Genomic DNA, 19,632 nt, shown 5'->3' with positions numbered 1-19,632 from the left:
CTGATAGTATTACAGTAATAATGCAATCATTATCTTATAAAACCTTGACTTAACAAAGTGATAAGGTTATAACGCCCAGTCCAATTGTAATAAATATGGCTCATTTATTTCTCTAGTTACTGCTCATCTCTGGCTGTTCTGAAAATTGTGTTTTGGGTGGTTATAACTGAGTAAGTAAACTTCAGAAAATTAAAATTTAGTTTTATGCACACTGGACAAATTAAAACTTAGAAGATAAGTAATTTTCTTTTGTATAACAGTAATTTTTTAGACAAAATTTGTATAAACCATAAGTTAAGAGTGATTTACATAACCTTGATTTTTTTTATATGAGTAATCAGTAATGTTATCAATTCTGAAAGAAGTCGTCTGGAGGCAGTACCTGTACATTATACTTTTGAATTGACCAATTAATATACGCCATGTGGTTTTGCGTAGTTGTTTCCTAATTTGGGAGTTCTTGGCTACTACCAGGTAAGATATGCCTGAAAGGTCTGGTACCATAGACCTGTGACGGAAAAATACCTTAATTTGGTGTCTTGCATCCTTTTAAAGTAGTGTATTGTAACTGAGTGGCTTTCACATTTAGTCCTGTCAGCTAGTGTTTAAAAAGACTGGTTCTCTTAAGTAAAAGCTCAATTTCAGTTCAGTACTAGAGGAAGATAACAAAATTATTTAGTTTTGGTAATTCGGATCAATTATTGTGTCAACTTCAGTTACTTTCATGTTTAAACATGAAAATTAAGTGTAGGAAAGACGTTAACGTTGTTAGCAATATGATGTACATTGTTCATGGGCTGAATCGTGTGCGGTGCTCATGTGGTCTGAGTTTGATTTTTAGATATTAACTGAAAAGATGATTTTCATCTTCTGTCAGCATGGGGTCATTCCCGCTGCCAGATGACGAATAATTTGGCATAATGAAGTAGGTAATGATCCTGTCCAACAGTAGTATGATTTATGGCCCCATCCCACCCTGCTGGCAGAAAGATATAACATACCCCGAGATGGTGCCTAAATTCAAGCTTGGATCGTGTTGGCGCTTTAATCGTGATGGGTATTGCACCTATTAATTTAAATGTGGCATGGATAAATTTATTGACATTTATATCCATGTGTATTATAAACCCGCCATCATGCACAAGACATGGAAAGTGAACTGTATGGCAGTGATACCACATGGACTCAACCTGCTTGTCACTTGGCAATCTCTATAATGGCATTCTGACATTTTCATCTTTCTTACTTTCTGAGGATACAAAAAAATATGAAAGAAATTGAAGTTGACCCAATAATGGCTCAGAATTAACTTAATGTTTGATCAAATAAATATAGAAACAGTGCATGGTTGAACTGGCATAGTAAAAGTTAATTCTTGTACAGATTTGTTTGAGTGAGAAAAATAACCATCTTGTCCCTCATGTTTACACCAGCACCAGCCTGTAACACTAAGGGGCAGTCCACCCACTCCAACAGTCATCCTCTGCAATTATTTGATTGTTATATTGCAATTATATTTCAGACACTACTGAATTTATTGATCTACCCTTTTCAACTATATTTTATCATTTGAAGATAGTGATGTGTGATTTCAGACACTACTGAATTTATTGATCTACCCTTTTCAACTATATTTTATCATTTGAAGATAGTGATGTGTCACTTCTAGAGATTCGTAGAGTTGCCCAGATGAAAGTGACATACCAGTTTTTGCTGATATATGTAAGTTCATCTATAAGAAAGTCAGAAGTGAACATTCATGGAGGAGTAGATAATGTTATGTCACTATATTTGCACCCTTTTGGAAAGAAATCTTCCATGGAATTAGCATGATAGCTGCATAATCTGGAGAGTAAGGTCTGCACAACTATTAACAAGCATACGTAATGTTAGTGAAATTAGCGTTAAGAAGCTTGCAACAGTTTTACAATACAGACTCACAAGGGATAATCTGAAGTACGTCACATTCTGCAAACTTCTAGTACTATGTCCGCGCATGCGCACTAGTCGTCCTTGTTCACTGGCGAGATAGATTCATGCCATTTTAGTCCTACGTTGTCTCAACGTTTAAATATTTAAGACAATTAGTGATCTCGCCGATCGTGAGATTCGTTCTTTAATAAGATTTTTGAACGCAAGGAATGTGAAACCGGCTGAAATTTATCGTCATCTTCGAAATGTTTACAGGGAAGACGTGATGAGTGAAGGAATGGTGAGAAAGTGGGTTAAAATGTTCAATGATGGTCGAACAGATGTGCATGATGAGAATCGAAGCTGTCGGCCTAATCTCGTCATCGATGATCTAGATGGTAAGGGCAGTTAACGAAAAATCCAAGAGAACAGACGTTTCACTATGACAAGGATATCTGACGGTTTCCGACAAATTTTCACGCACTCTATTGTACGAAATTGTTACAGACCGCTTAGATTATCGCAAGCTGTGTTTCCAATGGGTTCCCAAAATGCTCAATGATGTGCACAAAACCAAGAGACTCGGAAGTGCTTTGACTTTTTCACACGGTACAGTGATGATGGTGATGCATTTTTAAACAAAATGGGACAGGTGATGAAACTTGGGTCCGTCATGTCACACCGGAATCCAAACAGCAGTAAATGGAGAGGCGATAACGCTATCCCCGAAGAAACAAAAATTCAAGACGACATTGTCTGCACAAAAAAAAATCATTTGCACTGACTTTCTGGGATCGGAAAGGTGTTTTGCTGATTGATTTTCTCCCATGAGGTCAAATAATTAATGCGGGAAGGTAATGCGAAACCTTAAGAAAACTAAGGCGGGCAATTCAAAATCAACGGAGAGGAATGCTCAGTAACGGAATTGTGTACGTTGCTCCATGACAATGCTCAGCCCTATACCACTGGTGACACTCAAACATCGGTTCGAAAATTTCGTTGGGAGCAGTTCGATGACCCGCCCTACAACCCAAACTTGGCACTGTCTGACTACCACTTGTTCCTGCACATGAAGCGTGAGCTAGGTGGCCAACGCTTTGAAATCGACGATGAAGTGAAAACTGCCGTGGAGTCGTGGCTACATTCGTTGGCGGAAACCTTCTACAAAGAGGGTATAGACAAATTGATCACCCGCTACAACAAGTTTTTGAATCGGTGGAAACTATGTCGAACAATAGTTAAAGGTTTAGGCTTTCATGTATAAATAAAATTGTGTTGAAAAATTGTTTTACTTGTTTTTTTTTAACTGTACGGTAGCCTACTTACTTTCTGAACACGCCTCGTATTATCAACACTGAGGTTTTTGAATATGTCTAAATTGTCCAGCCCTTATTTTGGAAAGCTTTTCAAATTATTTTTTCCACAGCGGACAACACCCTGCCTAGTGTATGAAATATATACTCTATCCATCCCATAATTAATCAGTAATATAATCAAGAAAACACAGTAGAAAGCTCTTTTCATTTTAGCCTACTATGAAGATAACAATACAGGTTAAGCTAAATGTCTAAGCTTGTATGAAAAATCTAACATAAATACGAAGTAACTTCATCACGTTTGATGATTAGTTACTAAAATGTGTCATATAATTAACCTTCAAAATATACTAGGTTTACTAACATATTGCGTACCATGTTGGGGCCTTGTGCGGCCCAAAATGTTCGAAAGTACATGTAGAATAACTAACCGAACATTTTTACTCTCAACTTCAAGCAAACATAATAAGATAAGATCAGATTCGTCGTACCATAGGTTTGGCCAATTCGGTGCAGTGCAGTTCACCCGACACACAATATTAGTTCCAGTTCAACCTGATCCGCCATCTGACCAAGTTGAATGACACGACTAACCAAGTTGGATAGTGTATGGCTTAATTAGTCATATACAATCATCCTTTGATACATGTATGGCTAATCCCAAAACAAAAAATGATATTCTATTTAACACAATTAACCAGACCTAATCAAACTTTAATCAATGGCGGCTCCTGATAAGTGGTCACGGGGGTGCACACAAGAAAATAACATTAGGATTAGATAATTAACTTACGTCGCCAACATAGTTATCGTCTCAATATAATAGTAAACAAAATATTTCAGTCCTTTTAGGCTCTTTATAACACCAAATTGATTTGTTTGTAAAAGGTGTACAAGACTGTGAGTTATTTCGTGCTGTGGAATGAATAATTTGTAAAAAGAAACTCCTTAAAATTTGCAACGATATTTGACTACTTGCATTTTAATAATTGCTTATAGCCCAGAAAGTAATTAGTAAATATAACTGATTTATTGGTTTATTTGGCTAACAAAATGTTTACGAAAATGCAAATAAAAGAAAGAGAATGTGAATACAATCTTATTTTTATTGATACAAAGAAAAATTTAAGTTTATAAATAACTTTGAAAATAGGTTAAATAGGCTAATTGAAAATTAACTAAATGTTTCATGAAATCATAGTTCAGCATTTTATACACAGTTTTTCTCCAAAAACACTCTTTGTAAGATGATTAGTTCATGTACAGTTTTTAAAGTTGAAGTCCATCCTTCTTTCTTTTTGCCTAGCAAAAACATCGATTACACGCTCATTAAAATTAGGTATACTCCTGATCATACCCTTTTCCACAGACAACATAGCCAATGCTGTTAGTCTTTCTTGCCCCATGGTACTTCTCAAAAATGTCTAGATGCGTTTTAAGGTCGAAAAGCACCGTTCCGCCTCCGCAGTAGTCATAGGGATGGCAGAAACAATGGTCAAAAGTTTGTGAGTTTCTGAAAATGAAGTCTGTAAGCCATTCTCAATAACGAACTGTAACAACGGCACAGTCCCGTTCATGGCTTGAAAATCTTTTCGTTTGTAGATCACTGAAAGTTCTGTTTTCAATCGTTCTTTGTCTAAAAATGAGTACACCTGCACTGTTTCTTCCAAAAGTTGAATGGGAAACGTTTTCTCATAGTGCGTGAACTTTTTTGAATCAAACAGAGAAACCGCTGAATTGTGTGTCAAAAAAGAGTATCTCTCTTTTATTTGATTGGAAATAACATCACACACCTCTTTTGCGGCAATTGTCCTCGTCACATGAATATTTTCATCACGTCGAGTTCTTTTCACAGGCATAGGTAGTTGATCAACATCAATTTTGACACTATCCATGTTTTGCCTTTCTTTTTCGACGCATTCAATAAATGTTTCGACATTTTTCTTTGTTCGCACAGCATCGGTGTATGTAAGCTGTAGTTGATTATACAAAATGTCAACATGGGGCATGATTTTATGGAACACTGCGAGCCAAAATATAAAGTTGGGATCCTGTAACATACGTATGATTGCCCCTGCTTTGGTGATAGTGATTGCTTGATGTGATGAGGCCTCTATTTCCTCCATGCAAGCAATTAAATCTTCTCTGTATTCATACACAGTGTTGACTGTACGGCCCTTGAAGTTCCATCTAGTTGCGGAAGCACGAGGGATTCTTCTGCCAACTATTGTGTCTAAAACTGCAACTCTTTGTGGAGAATTGCTAAAGAAGTTGGTCAAATCACCCAAATTTGAAAAAAAATTCTCACTTGTTGGTTTTGGCTTGTAGCCTGTCCAACTACCAAATTCAGTTGGTGTGCATAGCAATGAACATAAAATGCGTGGGGATACATTTGCTTAACAAGAGTCTGTACCCCTGCATGATGTCCACTCATTACACTAGCGCCATCATAGCTTTGTGATATAAGTTTGCTTGGATCGTCTACAACACTTTGTATTGCACTTTTAATACATCTAGCTATTGAGTCAGCATCGTGACCAGTGGGTTGAACAAACTGCCAAAATCGTTCTACAGGTTGGCCATCAGGCAAGACATAGCGTAAAACTATGACTAATTGAAATGTTGATGAAATGTCAGTAGTTTCATCAGCGATCAACGATAAAAACCTAGTAGTTTTTATCTCTTGTTTTATGTTGTCCTGGCAAACGGCAAGCATGCAATCAAGCAATTCGTTTTGGATACTTTTAGATGTACCTTTAAACACTGTTGCATTGTCCAGATGTTCTTTCAATGAAGCATCAAATTCTGCTGAGAAATTTACTAGTCCCCTAAAAACGCCAGGATTTGAAGAATCATCTTGCTCACGATGGCCTCTGAGTGCTAACTCAAACGCCCCACAAAAATTAATACAATCAATTAGTTTGGAAAGCACATAACGATGTTTAGTAACCTGTTTGTTGTGCTTTTTAATATTTTCCCTGTAAGCACAGTCTAGCTGCTGTCGAATGTCTAACTTACCCAAAATATTAAATTCCAAAACTGAGTTTAAGTGTGACTGAGAACATTCATGTTTTCTGATTTTTGATTGCAAATGGGAAAGATCAGCAACCCCATATTTTACCCAGTTAGATTCACCAGTTTGCTTCGAAAAAAGTAAACAGGGGAAGCAATAAAATCTATTGCTTTGTTCACATCCACAAATCCACGGGGTTCTGGTATATACGTTTTGATTGAATTCCCTCTTAAAGTCTCTATTCTTACCTTTGGTTATGTGAACAATGTTAAGTTGGGGGGTCGGTTTTCCACTTACTTTAATTTCAACCTTTCTTTCGAGAGATAAGTTAGAAAACCTAAGTTCTTTAAGTTCAGTTACTGTCACTGCCATAATAATCAAATGAATAATAAAATATTACAAAACACTCACATACAAATCTCTGTAACAAAACACAACACAAAAGAGACACAATATTCACAAACAGCGGTCATTACGACATTCACACAGCGGAGACGCAACGAAACGAGGTTATGTGTACATCAGCTGCGACTAGCCGTCGCACTACTGGCTCGTGCACCCACGCTGTTATATGAGACCCTCCTCCCACCGCTTCCCCCGCATGCCCCTCGCCAATCCCCGCCTAGATGCCAGGCAGCTCACCGCACCTGCACTGTCCGCGCGTCTCTGCTCGATTCGCTTCGCGTTTAACGCGTCATTGTTGTTAATCATTCGTTTACTCCGTATTAACTGAATGTTATTTATGTTGTGGATTCAATAAAAAAGTATTTTAATTATATTTTTACCCTAGGGGGCTCACGTGCTCAAATGGAAAAACCGCCACTGACTTTAATCCAGAAGTAATATAACTTAAATTGGTCTAACTACAACGATAGTCCTTCAGGTTCATTGGGACGAAATATGCAGATTTTGTGACAACTAAAATATTATTACTTTATTCTAATAGGATTTACACGTCAAACTAATGGGATTCAGATAGCAAAGATGTCCATTATAATATTTTGTAAATGTTATAAGTATCCCAGAAAACAGTGTTTTCAGCGTTAATAAATAAAGGGGTTGTAAATTTTAAAACTTTAAACGGTCGCCATATTGAAACGAGGTGCTTAACAAACTGGCCAAAACATTTAGTCGAGAAATTTATGATACATGTTGTACCAAGTTTCGGCCTGTTTTGGAACAGTTATTGTTTGCACTATATATAAGACTAATGGGACACAATATGAAGATAATGGGGCGTAGCCTAGAGGGATTGTCGAAATAAGAATTCAGAATAGGCCTATATTCATTCCAGGGAATATAAGAATGTCCATTAGGGTGGAGTGAAAAAAATCAATAATTTTTTTTCGGAAACGGGTACCTTTCAATGATTGTGTATGAGGCCCAATAGCAATTCTGTGAAATATTTAATTTTTATCATATCATCTTCAGTCTGCGCATTTGGTATAAAGTTTTCAATTTTTTCAAATTTTTTCGATTTTTAAATATTTTTTTATTTTGTATAAAAATAAAAAAAATTGCAGTTGGGTAGTTGCCAATTAATTCCAAAGAGGGTAAAATATCCACGTAATTTTTTTCAAAGGTTTATGGATAGGGTGTTAGTCTGCGCATTAGGCATTAACAATCCCCGAAATATCAGATTTTTGCGTTTTTCGTTTAACAATTACTTTTCTTATTTCTTTTGTAATCAATTGTATACTGTGAATATCTTCGCAACCTCATATTAAAAAACTCATTCATGAAGCTCAATAAAAGTTTTAAGAAGCATGTGTCAACATTTCTGACGGCCGCTGTGCGGAACGAGTGAGGTGGTAGCGCTGACTGTAGTTTTGACGTTGACGGTACAGACAAGTCGCGACTTGAATCCCCCCCTCTCCTTTTCCACTTTAGTCGTGCTTCGGCATCGATACTGGCAAGTGGTGCGTTATGTTTGTTGAGTCCGTAATTCAAATCAGTTTAATTTGTTGGTGGTGTGACAGTGTTGTGTGTTATCTGTGATACTTATAACTCCGCTATGGCTTCACCAAGAACTCGTGAGAAGACTATACCGCATCCTATTATAAGTAGTGGGCAGGATATGGGTGAGTCTGTCCTTCCTAGCCGTCTAGATGTTTTAAAATTTTACACTTATGTTTGGGAAACTGAAAAGGCAAAGTAAAATGGGAAAAACCCTTCTTTTTTAGAAGTATCCAAGATCGTTGTAGACAAATTAGTTTTTATGTGGGAAAAAGCTTCTATTCCGTGTGTAACTGCTAAAACTATGACTGACTTACTAAGAAAAGAAGTAGATTTACTTCAGACCCTCAACAAATCTTACAGTCGCGACAAAGGCAAAGACAGTTTTGAAAAAAAAAAAAAAATAGCAGCCTTCAAGAATCGCAGTGAGAGTTTGTTTGATGTGAGTGCGTGCAAATGTAAAGATTTTCAACTGTGTACATGCAATCCCGATAAAAAGGTCCCAATTCTTGAACGTGAATTTTTGACAGATCAAAGAAGTGTACGAAAAATGGCAATTGGATGTGTTGATACCAAAGTGACATTGGCAAATAAAAAAAGAATTGCCAGAAAAACGGCAGAAGAAGAAAGATTGCGTGAAAAACGTTGTGACGGAAATGACAATAGCTTCACTGGCGAGAATGAGAACTCCTTAGACTTGAGTATGAGTACCCCCCTTCAAGATGTAGTTTCCGTTTCAGGAGAGTTGGATGTTCTTCTAGAAGAACCAGTTCCCGGCCCTTCCTCATCTACAACTACTGTAAATAACCAAACAAGGCTGAAAATACCATCGTTTTCTCGTGTATGTGATAGGTATGGCGTACCTGATCGAGCAGCAGCAGCACTGGCATCTGCTCTTTTACACGACGTTCAGTCTACTAATTCTTTGGACAATGTTACAAAAGAGGTCGTTATTGATAGGAGTAAAGTGAGACGCGAGAGAATCAAAGCACGCCATGATGTTGTCAAGAAAGAGCTAAGCATTGATTCCTTTAACATACAAGCCCTGTATTTTGACGGAAGAATCGACGAGACTCTTCATATACACCAAACAGAAGATGGCAAAATGCACAGAACAACTGTTAAAGAGGATCACATTTCTCTTATAGAGGAGCCTCGATCGCGGTTCATTGGATTTACAGTGCCTTCATCAGGGAAAGCCATCGACATTGCGAACTCTATCTTCGAGTACTTTCCTGACAACAATCTAACAATGTCCGAAATAGTTTGCATTGGTTGTGATGGATGCAATACAAACACAGGAAAATACAACGGTGTAATTCGAATCCTTGAAGAAAAACTTGGTAGACCACTGCAGTGGGTTATTTGCCAATTGCATTCAAATGAACTTCCGTTACGGCATTTAATGGAAAAGCTAGATGGTCCAACTAGTGGACCGAAAGGATTTGTTGGACCTGTTGGGCAAAGTCTACCAACTTGCCATTCTTTGAAATCAGTTCAGTTTGAACCCATCGAGTTTGTAGCTGATAAAGTCGATCGTGGAGATGAAAACAATTTAAGTACCGACCAACAATATCTTTACGATATATGCCAGGCAGTTTCTAGTGGGGAAATATCCCAAGAACTAGAAAACAAAAGTCCAGGAAAGCTTTCCCACGCGAGATGGTTTACTACAGCAAACAGGATCTTAAGGTTGTATGTTGCTACGACTAATCCTAGTCAAACTTTAATTGAGCTCGCAACTTTCATCGTAAAAGTGTATGCTCCTAGCTGGTTCCGGATCAAGTGCAATCCAAAAGTTATCAATGGAGCTAAAAACTTGTGGCATACCGTAGATAATTGCTCTTATCTCTCTGAAGAAAATAAAACGATTGTATTCAAATGCATTCAAGACAATGGGTACTTTGCTCACCCTGAAAACATGCTCTTATCCATGTTGACTGATGACAGAGAGCATATAAAGAAACTAGCTTTAAGACGTATAATCAACGCTCGATCTAGACAACTAGCCAATAAGCAAATAAGGAGATTTGAGATTCCAAAAATAATTTTTGGAGCATCTGAATATATCGACATGATTGTTTGGAGTGATCTAGAAGTTACAGAACCACCTCTTACACGCTATCTTACGAATCAGGATTTACAAAGGTTACTGGAAACCAAGAATGTAAATATGATTTCCGAATGCACTCTTTTTGAGCTTCCATCACATACTCAAGCGGTTGAAAGAGCCGTAAAAGAGGTAACTGCCGCTTCTAAATTGGTCTATGATAACAAGAAAAGAGAAAGCCTAATAAAGACAAGAATGTTTGATAGGAATATCAGGCCAATCTTTAACACAAAGAAACAATTTAACTGTTAAAGACTGATGTTGTGAATGTAAAGACGTGTCCTCATGGTTGGGTGGAAGGGAGGGCACGGGTGGGACTCGAAGTGCAACCACCTCCTTGTAGTGAGTCCTGGGTAGTTCCATATGAGCTAGCGAAGAGTTGCACAATATAAACATGATTACGAAAGAAACGAGAAAATAATTTTATGGCATTGAAGGCAATTAATAATTGTTAGAAAAAACATCGAAAAATGAACGTTTTCGGGAATTTCCACAAATTTAATGCCTAATGCGCAGACTGACAACCTTTCAAAAAATGTATGAAAAAAATCACGTGAGTATTTTAGACCAATTTCAACCATTTGACAACCACCCACCTGCGATTTTTTCGTATCTTATCCTAAATAAAAAATATTTAAAAATCTAAAAATGTTCAAAAGTTTTAAAATTTTATACCAAATGCGCAGACTGATGGCATGATAAAAATTAAATATTTTACAGAATTGTTATTGGGCCTCATACACAGTCATTGAAAGGTACCCGTTTCCGAAAAAACATTATTGATTTTTTTCACTCCACCCTAATGTCCATGAAAAATTCTTGTACAATCGGTTGAATAGTTTATGCGTGAAAGCAAAACAAACAAAGGCACTTTCGCATTTATAATATTATTAAGATATTATACTTTATAGTGGGTTCTGGAAGACATATTCTATGCAAAAACTTTCTGTAAGTGGTACCATGAACCGATCGGAATAGGCTGATTTTGTATGCAAAATGTATCTATAACATTAATTACAATTACAAAGCAATCACAAAATAAATAACAATGAGGCACCATGGAAAACCCCAAAACCTGCATATATTCATTACATGTGGAAAAAATTTATTGCATCTATTCACTAGAAGTCGAAAAAATAACGAGCTCCTCCCGTTTGTGTTCATTGGGGTGATCGTGACAGGCGGAGAGAAAGAGTGGGGGCAGAGCCGAGCAGTACCGATAAATCCCGAACATTCCTGACAAACCCTGTACATGCGGCTGATAGCGACCTCAGTTCGGAACGGTTCTGATTTCTATTATCTTACGAATTAATGAGTCGTTTTATATCCGAATTAATGAGTCGTTTTATATCCGAATTAATGAGTCGTTTTATATCCGAACATATCTGCAAAACATAGAAATTATATCGAATTAATTATATTAATATTGAACTTTCTTTATAACTCCAAAGATACTTTACAAAATGTGAGATGGTGCACAACGAATAAAATGTCATAATCTAGAATAGAATAGAAAAATTATTTATTTTCTTGAAAATATGTACAATAGTAAAATTATATAAACATCATTTATACCTTAAGCACAAACACAAACATTGCTCCTTAGTTGTAGACACAATTGACATGAGAATAAAAATAAAACAATGTTACTTTTTATTAAAGAAATATGAACATGTCTTTTTTTATTTTAATACAGCTAGGGTACATTAATAAACAAAATTCAAGAAAACAAAATAGGACCTCAAAAGGCAAGGAACTGCCTGTGTAGAGGCTCCAACTTTCTTAGAAAAACAAAAGAAAACAACACTCAAGCAAATGAAATTAACAAATAAATTCAAATACGATAAATCTACCCATTTAAACTAAGCTTTAATAAAACAAATTTGAATAAAAAACACATTATATAATTTTCAAAGTCTAAAGCTAATTCAGTAGTATACATAAAATGCCATAAATATAAATTATAACCATATCCAGTTATCTTTTTGTGATATTGGAATATATTCAAATTAATAGGACAAAAGCAACATATTATAATGTGGAGTCCTTAATTTGTAGTAAATAAATTAATAATTACTTAACCAAAAACATAATTATAGAAATATGACAAAATCAATGACAACTACCTGACTTAAATATAACCTACAAATTATATTTATTTGATTAAGGCAGTTGGAAAATGCAATGAACCAAAAATATAATGTTACGAAACAATTTTTATTGGTTTACATTTTAATACGAAAGATGCAATTAAAAAACTCAACATAATTGTTGATTTTGTGTTTGGAGACCCTGAAGATAAATTCTTTAACTACTATGCTAAGTAGGGCTCTTTTTAATCCTCCTGGATGTTTAATCCACCCTCCAATGTTTTATAGCTACGCCACTGAATGTAACGAAGTTACTTTGTTACATTAGACTTCCTTACGTCTTTTTTGGTATTTCGATACTCCGTTGTATTGGTTTATTTGTATGTAGACAAGAGTAATTGCCTGCCATTAATTACGTTGTAAAATCACGGTTCAATGAAATAAATTTAATTGCGCTGCATCCTGCAGCATCCAGCTTTGAAAATGTAATATATATATTACATTTATACATATACATACATATACATATTACACCACCAGGCTCTATTAAATTCAGAGGAGTACAGAGCGAGAACGCGCGGACTGCTTATTCCACTATTCTAATACGCGGGCTATCTCTAGTTGGCAGGAGGGGCCCCTCCATCCCCACTTTTTCTCTCCGCCTGTCACGATCACCCCATTGAACACAAACGGGAGGAGCTCGTGAAAAAATCAAATGTCAAAATACAAGGTTATGGCATGGTAGACAACTGTAGAGTGTAGACTGAATAAATAATATAATATCAATACGAGCGAGACAGATTACTAAGATAATGTCTACATAAAGTGGAGTGAAATTGGTCAGGTCTTCTGTGTAAAGTGTAGGTTAATTATAGTTAAATAACATTAGTTAAAGCACCAATTACTTAAGTTGTGAAATAATGCTAATGTTTATTTTGTGATATAACCTAAACATTACAGCTTTATTCTCATGGCTTGAGTATTTAACATTAATAAGTTGAGCCAGTAGTTGTCTGGGTAGGGTTCGATAAGCGGACCCAATTTTTTATATCGAAATTGGCAAATGATATTACTTAATCATAACCATGGATATAATCAGTTGATACTGATTAATTATTTTGGGTAGGGTACGATAAGCGGACCTGGTTTTATATATCGAAGAATGTAGTCTTCGATACCTAATATTCGCATCTCAAATCCTAGACTATCAATCAATATAAAAGTATCTATAGTCCTCAATAACAATCATATGGTTTTAAATTAAAATGTGAATTTAATATTAACAGTGATCAAACAAATTATTATAACCAAAATTAGGAAAACTGAAGACCATATTTGCTCCTCTCACAATTACATTTGTTTCTTTCCCACAAATTTCACATAATGGGTTTTTCGGTACGAGTCCTACATGTTGAAGCCACGAAAAACATGTCTTATCATCTTTCAAAGCAATGTTGTGTAGTTTTCTAAAATTGACTGGCATTCTTAATAATCAAATGTTACTTATGTAAAATTGAAATATACCTTACGTGTATTATTTGAAAGTGTTTACAACTGTTGATATAGATCATTTAATTTAATTGTTCAAAATAATTAATTAGTATCGATTGATTATATCGCTGGGAGTTATGATTGAGTAATATCGTTTGCCAATTTCGATATAAAAAAACGGGTCCGCTTAGTGTACCCTACCCATTATTTTGAACAATTAACTTAATCTATATCAACAGCTGTAAACACTTTCAAATAGTAATCGAATTATTATTATTATATATGTGATTACGTGTGTATATATATATATATATATATATAAAATTATTATTATTGTTTTATATATATATATATTATTATTATTGTTTTATATATATATATATATATATATATATATATATATATTGTATATAAAACAATAATAATAATTATTATACATACACGTTTTAATATATAATTACATGTGTGTAATTATAAAAAATTCAATAATTATGACATAACCAACACGAATAATTATTTATATGATTTCCTATTTGATCGATCTCGTTAACTGGTTTGTTTATTATTTATGTAATTTCTTTATTATTTATGAGTTTTCCTATATACTCATATTTTAATTTAAAACATTATGATTGTTATTTAGGACTATAGATACTTTTATATCAATTGATAGTCTAGGATTCGAGATGCGAATATTAGGTATCGATGATTATATTCTTCGATATAAAAAACCGGGTCCGTTTATCGTACCCTACCCAATTGTCTTAACAAACTTCTCTCCATTTAGGCTGCAGTAAAGTGTTCACCACCAAAATTCAATCAAGGAACCTTATTATCAAGTAGAAAGACCTAAACTATGGGATAAAAAACATTTTAATTGTAGTTATTTACAAATAATTATTGCTATCAATGGGTAGACTTTAATTGTTAAATTGGTTTTTAAAATTGTAATGTACGAGATTCTTCTTGTTACGGTTATTTATAGCTCTTATTGTATATGATTTTTAGATATCGAAGTTGGATAGTTTATCAAATTGTTCTTTAACAGTAATCGAATAATGAATGTAGGCCGCTTATTAAAGTCTACCCATAGATGGCAATAATTATTTGTAACATCTAAAAATGTATTGAATAAAAATATTGTTTAAAATTAATTCAAACAAAGTAAAACTATTTGTAAGGCAACGGACCCGGATTTTAATATCGATATTGACAAATGACATTACTCAATTATAATCATCAATATAACCAACTGATACTGATTAATTCAGTTCAACAATATAACTTATATAATCTGTAAAAACGTTTTCAGACAATAAATGTAATATTTGACTTTTTTAATAAATGATTTTGTCAAATTTAATACGTTAGTGATTTTTAGAAAACTTAATGAAATTGTATTAAAAGATGGTAAAACACATTGGTCTAGTGCTGAAAATCCCATTATTTGAACAACCAAGTCAACAACAAGTCTTATGGAAGATATATTTTGGGTTGAATGAAAGTGGTTTTGTACATTTTTTACCCCCTACCGTAGTGAAAACTAGACCTGGCAACTGGTGCTAATACTCAAGACACTTTAAAGCTTGTTGAGAGCTGTGAAACAAAGTTAAAAAATTAGCATACCAGCTGACTGCTTGCAGATTATCTACGTGGTATTTGTACAGAAGAAACGTACGTTTTTCTGGAAATGATGCTTTCAGCCACTTCTTGAAAGCGGTTAACTATTGCTATCAAGGAGAGAACATATTAAATAGTTTTGTAAATTTCTGTGTTTTCTGCTCTAAATGTTTGTTATAATTTTAAAAATTATTTATGAGTTTATTCTACTTTTGTTTGATCTTTAAGGTTACTTTGTTATTTTTGAGATTTTCACTGTGCATATTAAATTAATTATTTAAATTTCAAACATCATTGATAGTATGGCTATAGTTCCATTGATATTGATAGTTAAATCTCGTATTCAATTTACAAATACTATACTGATGATTATACTAATCAATATAAAAAACCCAAGTCCACTTATCGTACTCTGCCCTATTTAAGTAATGGCCACAAGTACAAACGTGATGAACATTCATTATTTGCGTCACAAGCTGTCAGAAACGTTTATCCTTCAAAACATTAAAAATTAATTAAGTGTTACACTGCTGTGTTCTTCATTTTTAATAAATACATGTAACCTAGGCTAATGTCTTAATCATCTACAATTTGAGCAAACCACTCTACCTGGAAGCAATTGGTACGCAGTGTATTCTAACTATGCCCTTGGGTAGAGAGGTTGGTACAATATATTGAAATTTGAGGGAAACTAAGTGAAGTTCTGTTATTGTGAATCACCGGTGTTCTTTAAACTTCTCATCGACTTTAGAGATAATTTCATCGGTCAAAATGCTTGACTATCCACTTTGTTCGTCATCATGCACATTAATTCGGCCATTTTTAATGCACCACTGACGTAACCCACCTTCGCTAATCAAATCATTCCCATAAACTTCACAGAGTTGGTGATAAATATCGATTAGTTCATTGTACTTCGCCAACAAAAACTGAATTACCAACCGCACTTCACAACTCGTGGGATTTTAAACTGCTATTGTAAAACAACAAGGAAATTCTCACTAACACAGCTGAATAGCCACTGAATGGATACATCAAATTGGCCGCTTTTAGCGGGGACAGAACAAAATGTAATATAATTTCTGGATAGCTCTAGTATATCTCTTGGGCTGGTAAACATATTTTAGTTTTTGTGAAATACATTTTTTGTTACTTACCAAGATTATTGCTATAATGCTTTTCTTATAAAGGAATCTATTCCAAACATTTATACACAAATCCGTTAAGATTGTAACTGTTGAATAATATCGAATTTGAAAAGAAACTTTTGAAAATCACCATTTTTCTAACACAAATATTTTGTCCTGTACTTCAAAGGATTAATCAAATAAATGTTTATTCAGCTCTTTCAGTAGTAATTTTTGTAGTGTATTTTCATGTTATAAGTTAACACTTTCTAGAGTGCGTTGTTTTAAAATTAGTTTGAGTTCTTAACAGTTAATCTGAAAAATCTTCAGATGCCAAGATTGGCTAGAATTCATCCAGTAAAGTGTTTTTTTTTTAATAACTCGGTCAATGTATGTCACTTAAGCTTTTTATTTTACTGAGCATTCTTTTTCACACTGTGTAATTAAATAATTTTTTTTGCAGATTCTCAAGAATAGAAAAATGTTACTCAAGTTTTGTCCAAATCTTTCATTTATGTTCCAAGAGACAAGTTCAATACTGGAACGTTACAGCCTGGCCAGGCAGAGTGGTTTCCAAGCTGTGGAAGGTGGTTTTGTGTACAGCACTCCTGTCGAAGATGTGGTGAAAGCCAAGAGAGAGGCTGGAGTACAACAGATCCTTCTCAATGTCAATCCAGGAGATGCAAACAAGGGTGAGTTGGGCTTTGCTGCAATCCCTGGCCAACAAGAGAAGTTCAGGAATGGCCTACAAGAGGCAATTACTTACTGTAAGGCACTGGACTGTCGATTGGTTCACATAATGAGTGGAAAGGTGCAAAATCCTAATGATGAGAATGATAAAGTTTACGAGGAAAATCTTCGTTTGGCGGCATCGATCTTGCAGGAAGAAAATATGGTCGGGATTATAGAACCGATTAATGGAATATCGTTACCAGGGTACTACATGAACAACTTTAGGAAAGGTTTGGATGTCGTAAAGAAAGTTAACAGTCCTCATATCAGACTTATGGCTGATCTGTTTCACTTTCAAATGATGAAACTTGACTTGTCAAGCAGCATTAAGGAAGCTTTTCCTTACATTGGTCACGTTCAAGTGGCACAAGCTCCAAATAGAAATGAACCTGACACCCAGGGAGAAATAGACTTCAAGAGTACATTTTCATTGTTGGAGTCTCTTGGCTATGATGGCTGGATTGGACTGGAGTATAAACCTGCCTCAGATACAAACACTGGTCTGAAGTGGATTCAAGCAATGGGTTACACTTTATAATAAAAAGAAAACATTAAAATAAATAATTAGTATAGGTGCAGGGACATTTTTTAATAGTAAGAATATACCACTCATTTATTTTGAAGAGTAGTTACAACATGGGTGTACAGGTTTATTACTGTGATAAATGTAGCTTTTTTAGATAAGATAATTAAATTACACATTTCCACATAGAATTATAGTGCGGTGATGTCATTGTAATGTCTATTGACAATATTATTGTTATTTTATTATATTATTGATAACTAACACATTTTATATTTTGTACTAATATAAAAACTATTAAATAAAAAAAATTAAGCACTCTAGTATTTAAAATATAATATCCATGTTGTCCATAATGCGGAAAATATCTAATTAAATGAGTATTATTCTATTTATATAATACCAGTTGTAAAATGAATCATTGTAGTTGCTACTATGGATAAATCCTCCATTTTGGCACACAACATATACAAGTAATTTTTATTATTAAATGGATTGCGACAAAATGTTTAAACTTGGTGTACTTAATTAGGATAGATACTTATAATTTTACCAAACAAAATTGTTCCATTTTACTTTTTAAAAACAGTAAAGAATCAAAATCTTTACGAAAATAGAATTTTTATTGATACATTAAGTTTAATAGAACTTGAAATGAAATGAAAGATGTCTTTATTGAACAAAAAGAAAATCATATTCAATTGGTGAGGTTAGGACTATTAAGTCGTCTCTTACACCTAACTATAAACTTACAAAGTTTTTTACAAATACAAAAAAACAAAATGCAATGTTTTCTATCTTCTGTATCATACGAAGATATGAAAATCTGATTATATCTACCTGAAATATCCAACTCTTAAATAATCTGCTCAATACTGCATTGACCCTAATACATCCATAGTAATGTACAGCAACTGAGCGTTAAATTCTTTTTAACTAGTTGAATTATATTTTTTTGAACTTTTTTTATTAGCAAAGCTTTTAAAGTACAGGAGAGCTTGTCACATAGCTTGAGTTGCTGCTGGTATTTGTGACTTATGAAATTTCTCAAGTCTGATATTAGGAATAATAACATTCTTTTACATTTTATAGTGTCATGAAGAATACTGTAGTATCAAATTTGTTTAGGTTTCCTTTTACATAGACTTAATTTTGAAAAATATAAATACAGGCCAGAGTCAAAATTTGGAACCTAGCAAAAGAATGTCTACAAGATGACCGTGTAGATGGTCCAACAACTATTCTAATAGCCTTTTTTGCCAAAAAGACTGCAGCACTTGAATTTCCCCAAAGACGAACACCATAACACATATGGCTATGGAATAAATCATATGTCAATATACGTGTAATACGTTTACACAAAACTTAAGCTTTTTCTTAGCAGAAATATCACCCTTGACGGCTTTTTACAAATGTCAACATGAGCACTCCAATTTAGTTTAGTATCAAGAATAAATCCCAATAATTTTACAGGTTTAAGTAAGCATTCTTTCTTATTATCTATTTGAGCTCTTAAAGTAAATATTATATTTTCTGCTTCATCATCTTTAATTAATAGTTTGTTTGCAGGGTACCAGTGTTTTGCTAGTTCTAAGGACATTAGTTGTGCCGTAACATTAGGAATGTCAACACCTGTACTAATCATAGTGGTATCGTCTCCATATAATATAGACAAGAGATGGTACATTAAGATAAAATAGAAACAAAAAGGGTCCCATAACAGAGCCTTGGGGAACCCCTGTA

The 19,632-nt window shown here is 34.2% G+C and overlaps 1 protein-coding gene across 2 annotated transcripts; it reads left to right on the top strand.

The window, feature by feature from the left end:
* Positions 1 to 54: 54 nt before the first annotated feature.
* Positions 55 to 18,212, top strand: LOC124355188 (putative hydroxypyruvate isomerase). 2 transcript variants are annotated; one of them, XM_046806194.1, is made up of 2 exons: positions 55 to 170; positions 17,098 to 18,212. In XM_046806194.1, the coding sequence occupies exon 2, from the start codon at positions 17,116 to 17,118 to the stop codon at positions 17,902 to 17,904; it is 789 nt and encodes a 262-aa protein (XP_046662150.1). In that variant the 5' UTR covers positions 55 to 170; positions 17,098 to 17,115; the 3' UTR covers positions 17,905 to 18,212. The 2 variants fall into 2 exon arrangements, with proteins under 2 accessions (XP_046662150.1, XP_046662149.1); XM_046806193.1 differs by lacking the exon at positions 55 to 170 and adding an exon at positions 13,109 to 13,256.
* Positions 18,213 to 19,632: the final 1,420 nt, after the last annotated feature.

This window comes from Homalodisca vitripennis, chromosome 2, assembly GCF_021130785.1.
Source record: "Homalodisca vitripennis isolate AUS2020 chromosome 2, UT_GWSS_2.1, whole genome shotgun sequence".
Taxonomy (NCBI): Eukaryota; Metazoa; Arthropoda; class Insecta; order Hemiptera; family Cicadellidae; genus Homalodisca; species Homalodisca vitripennis.
Note: the sequence above shows the minus strand (reverse complement) of the source record. Positions and strands in the feature narration are given on the sequence as shown.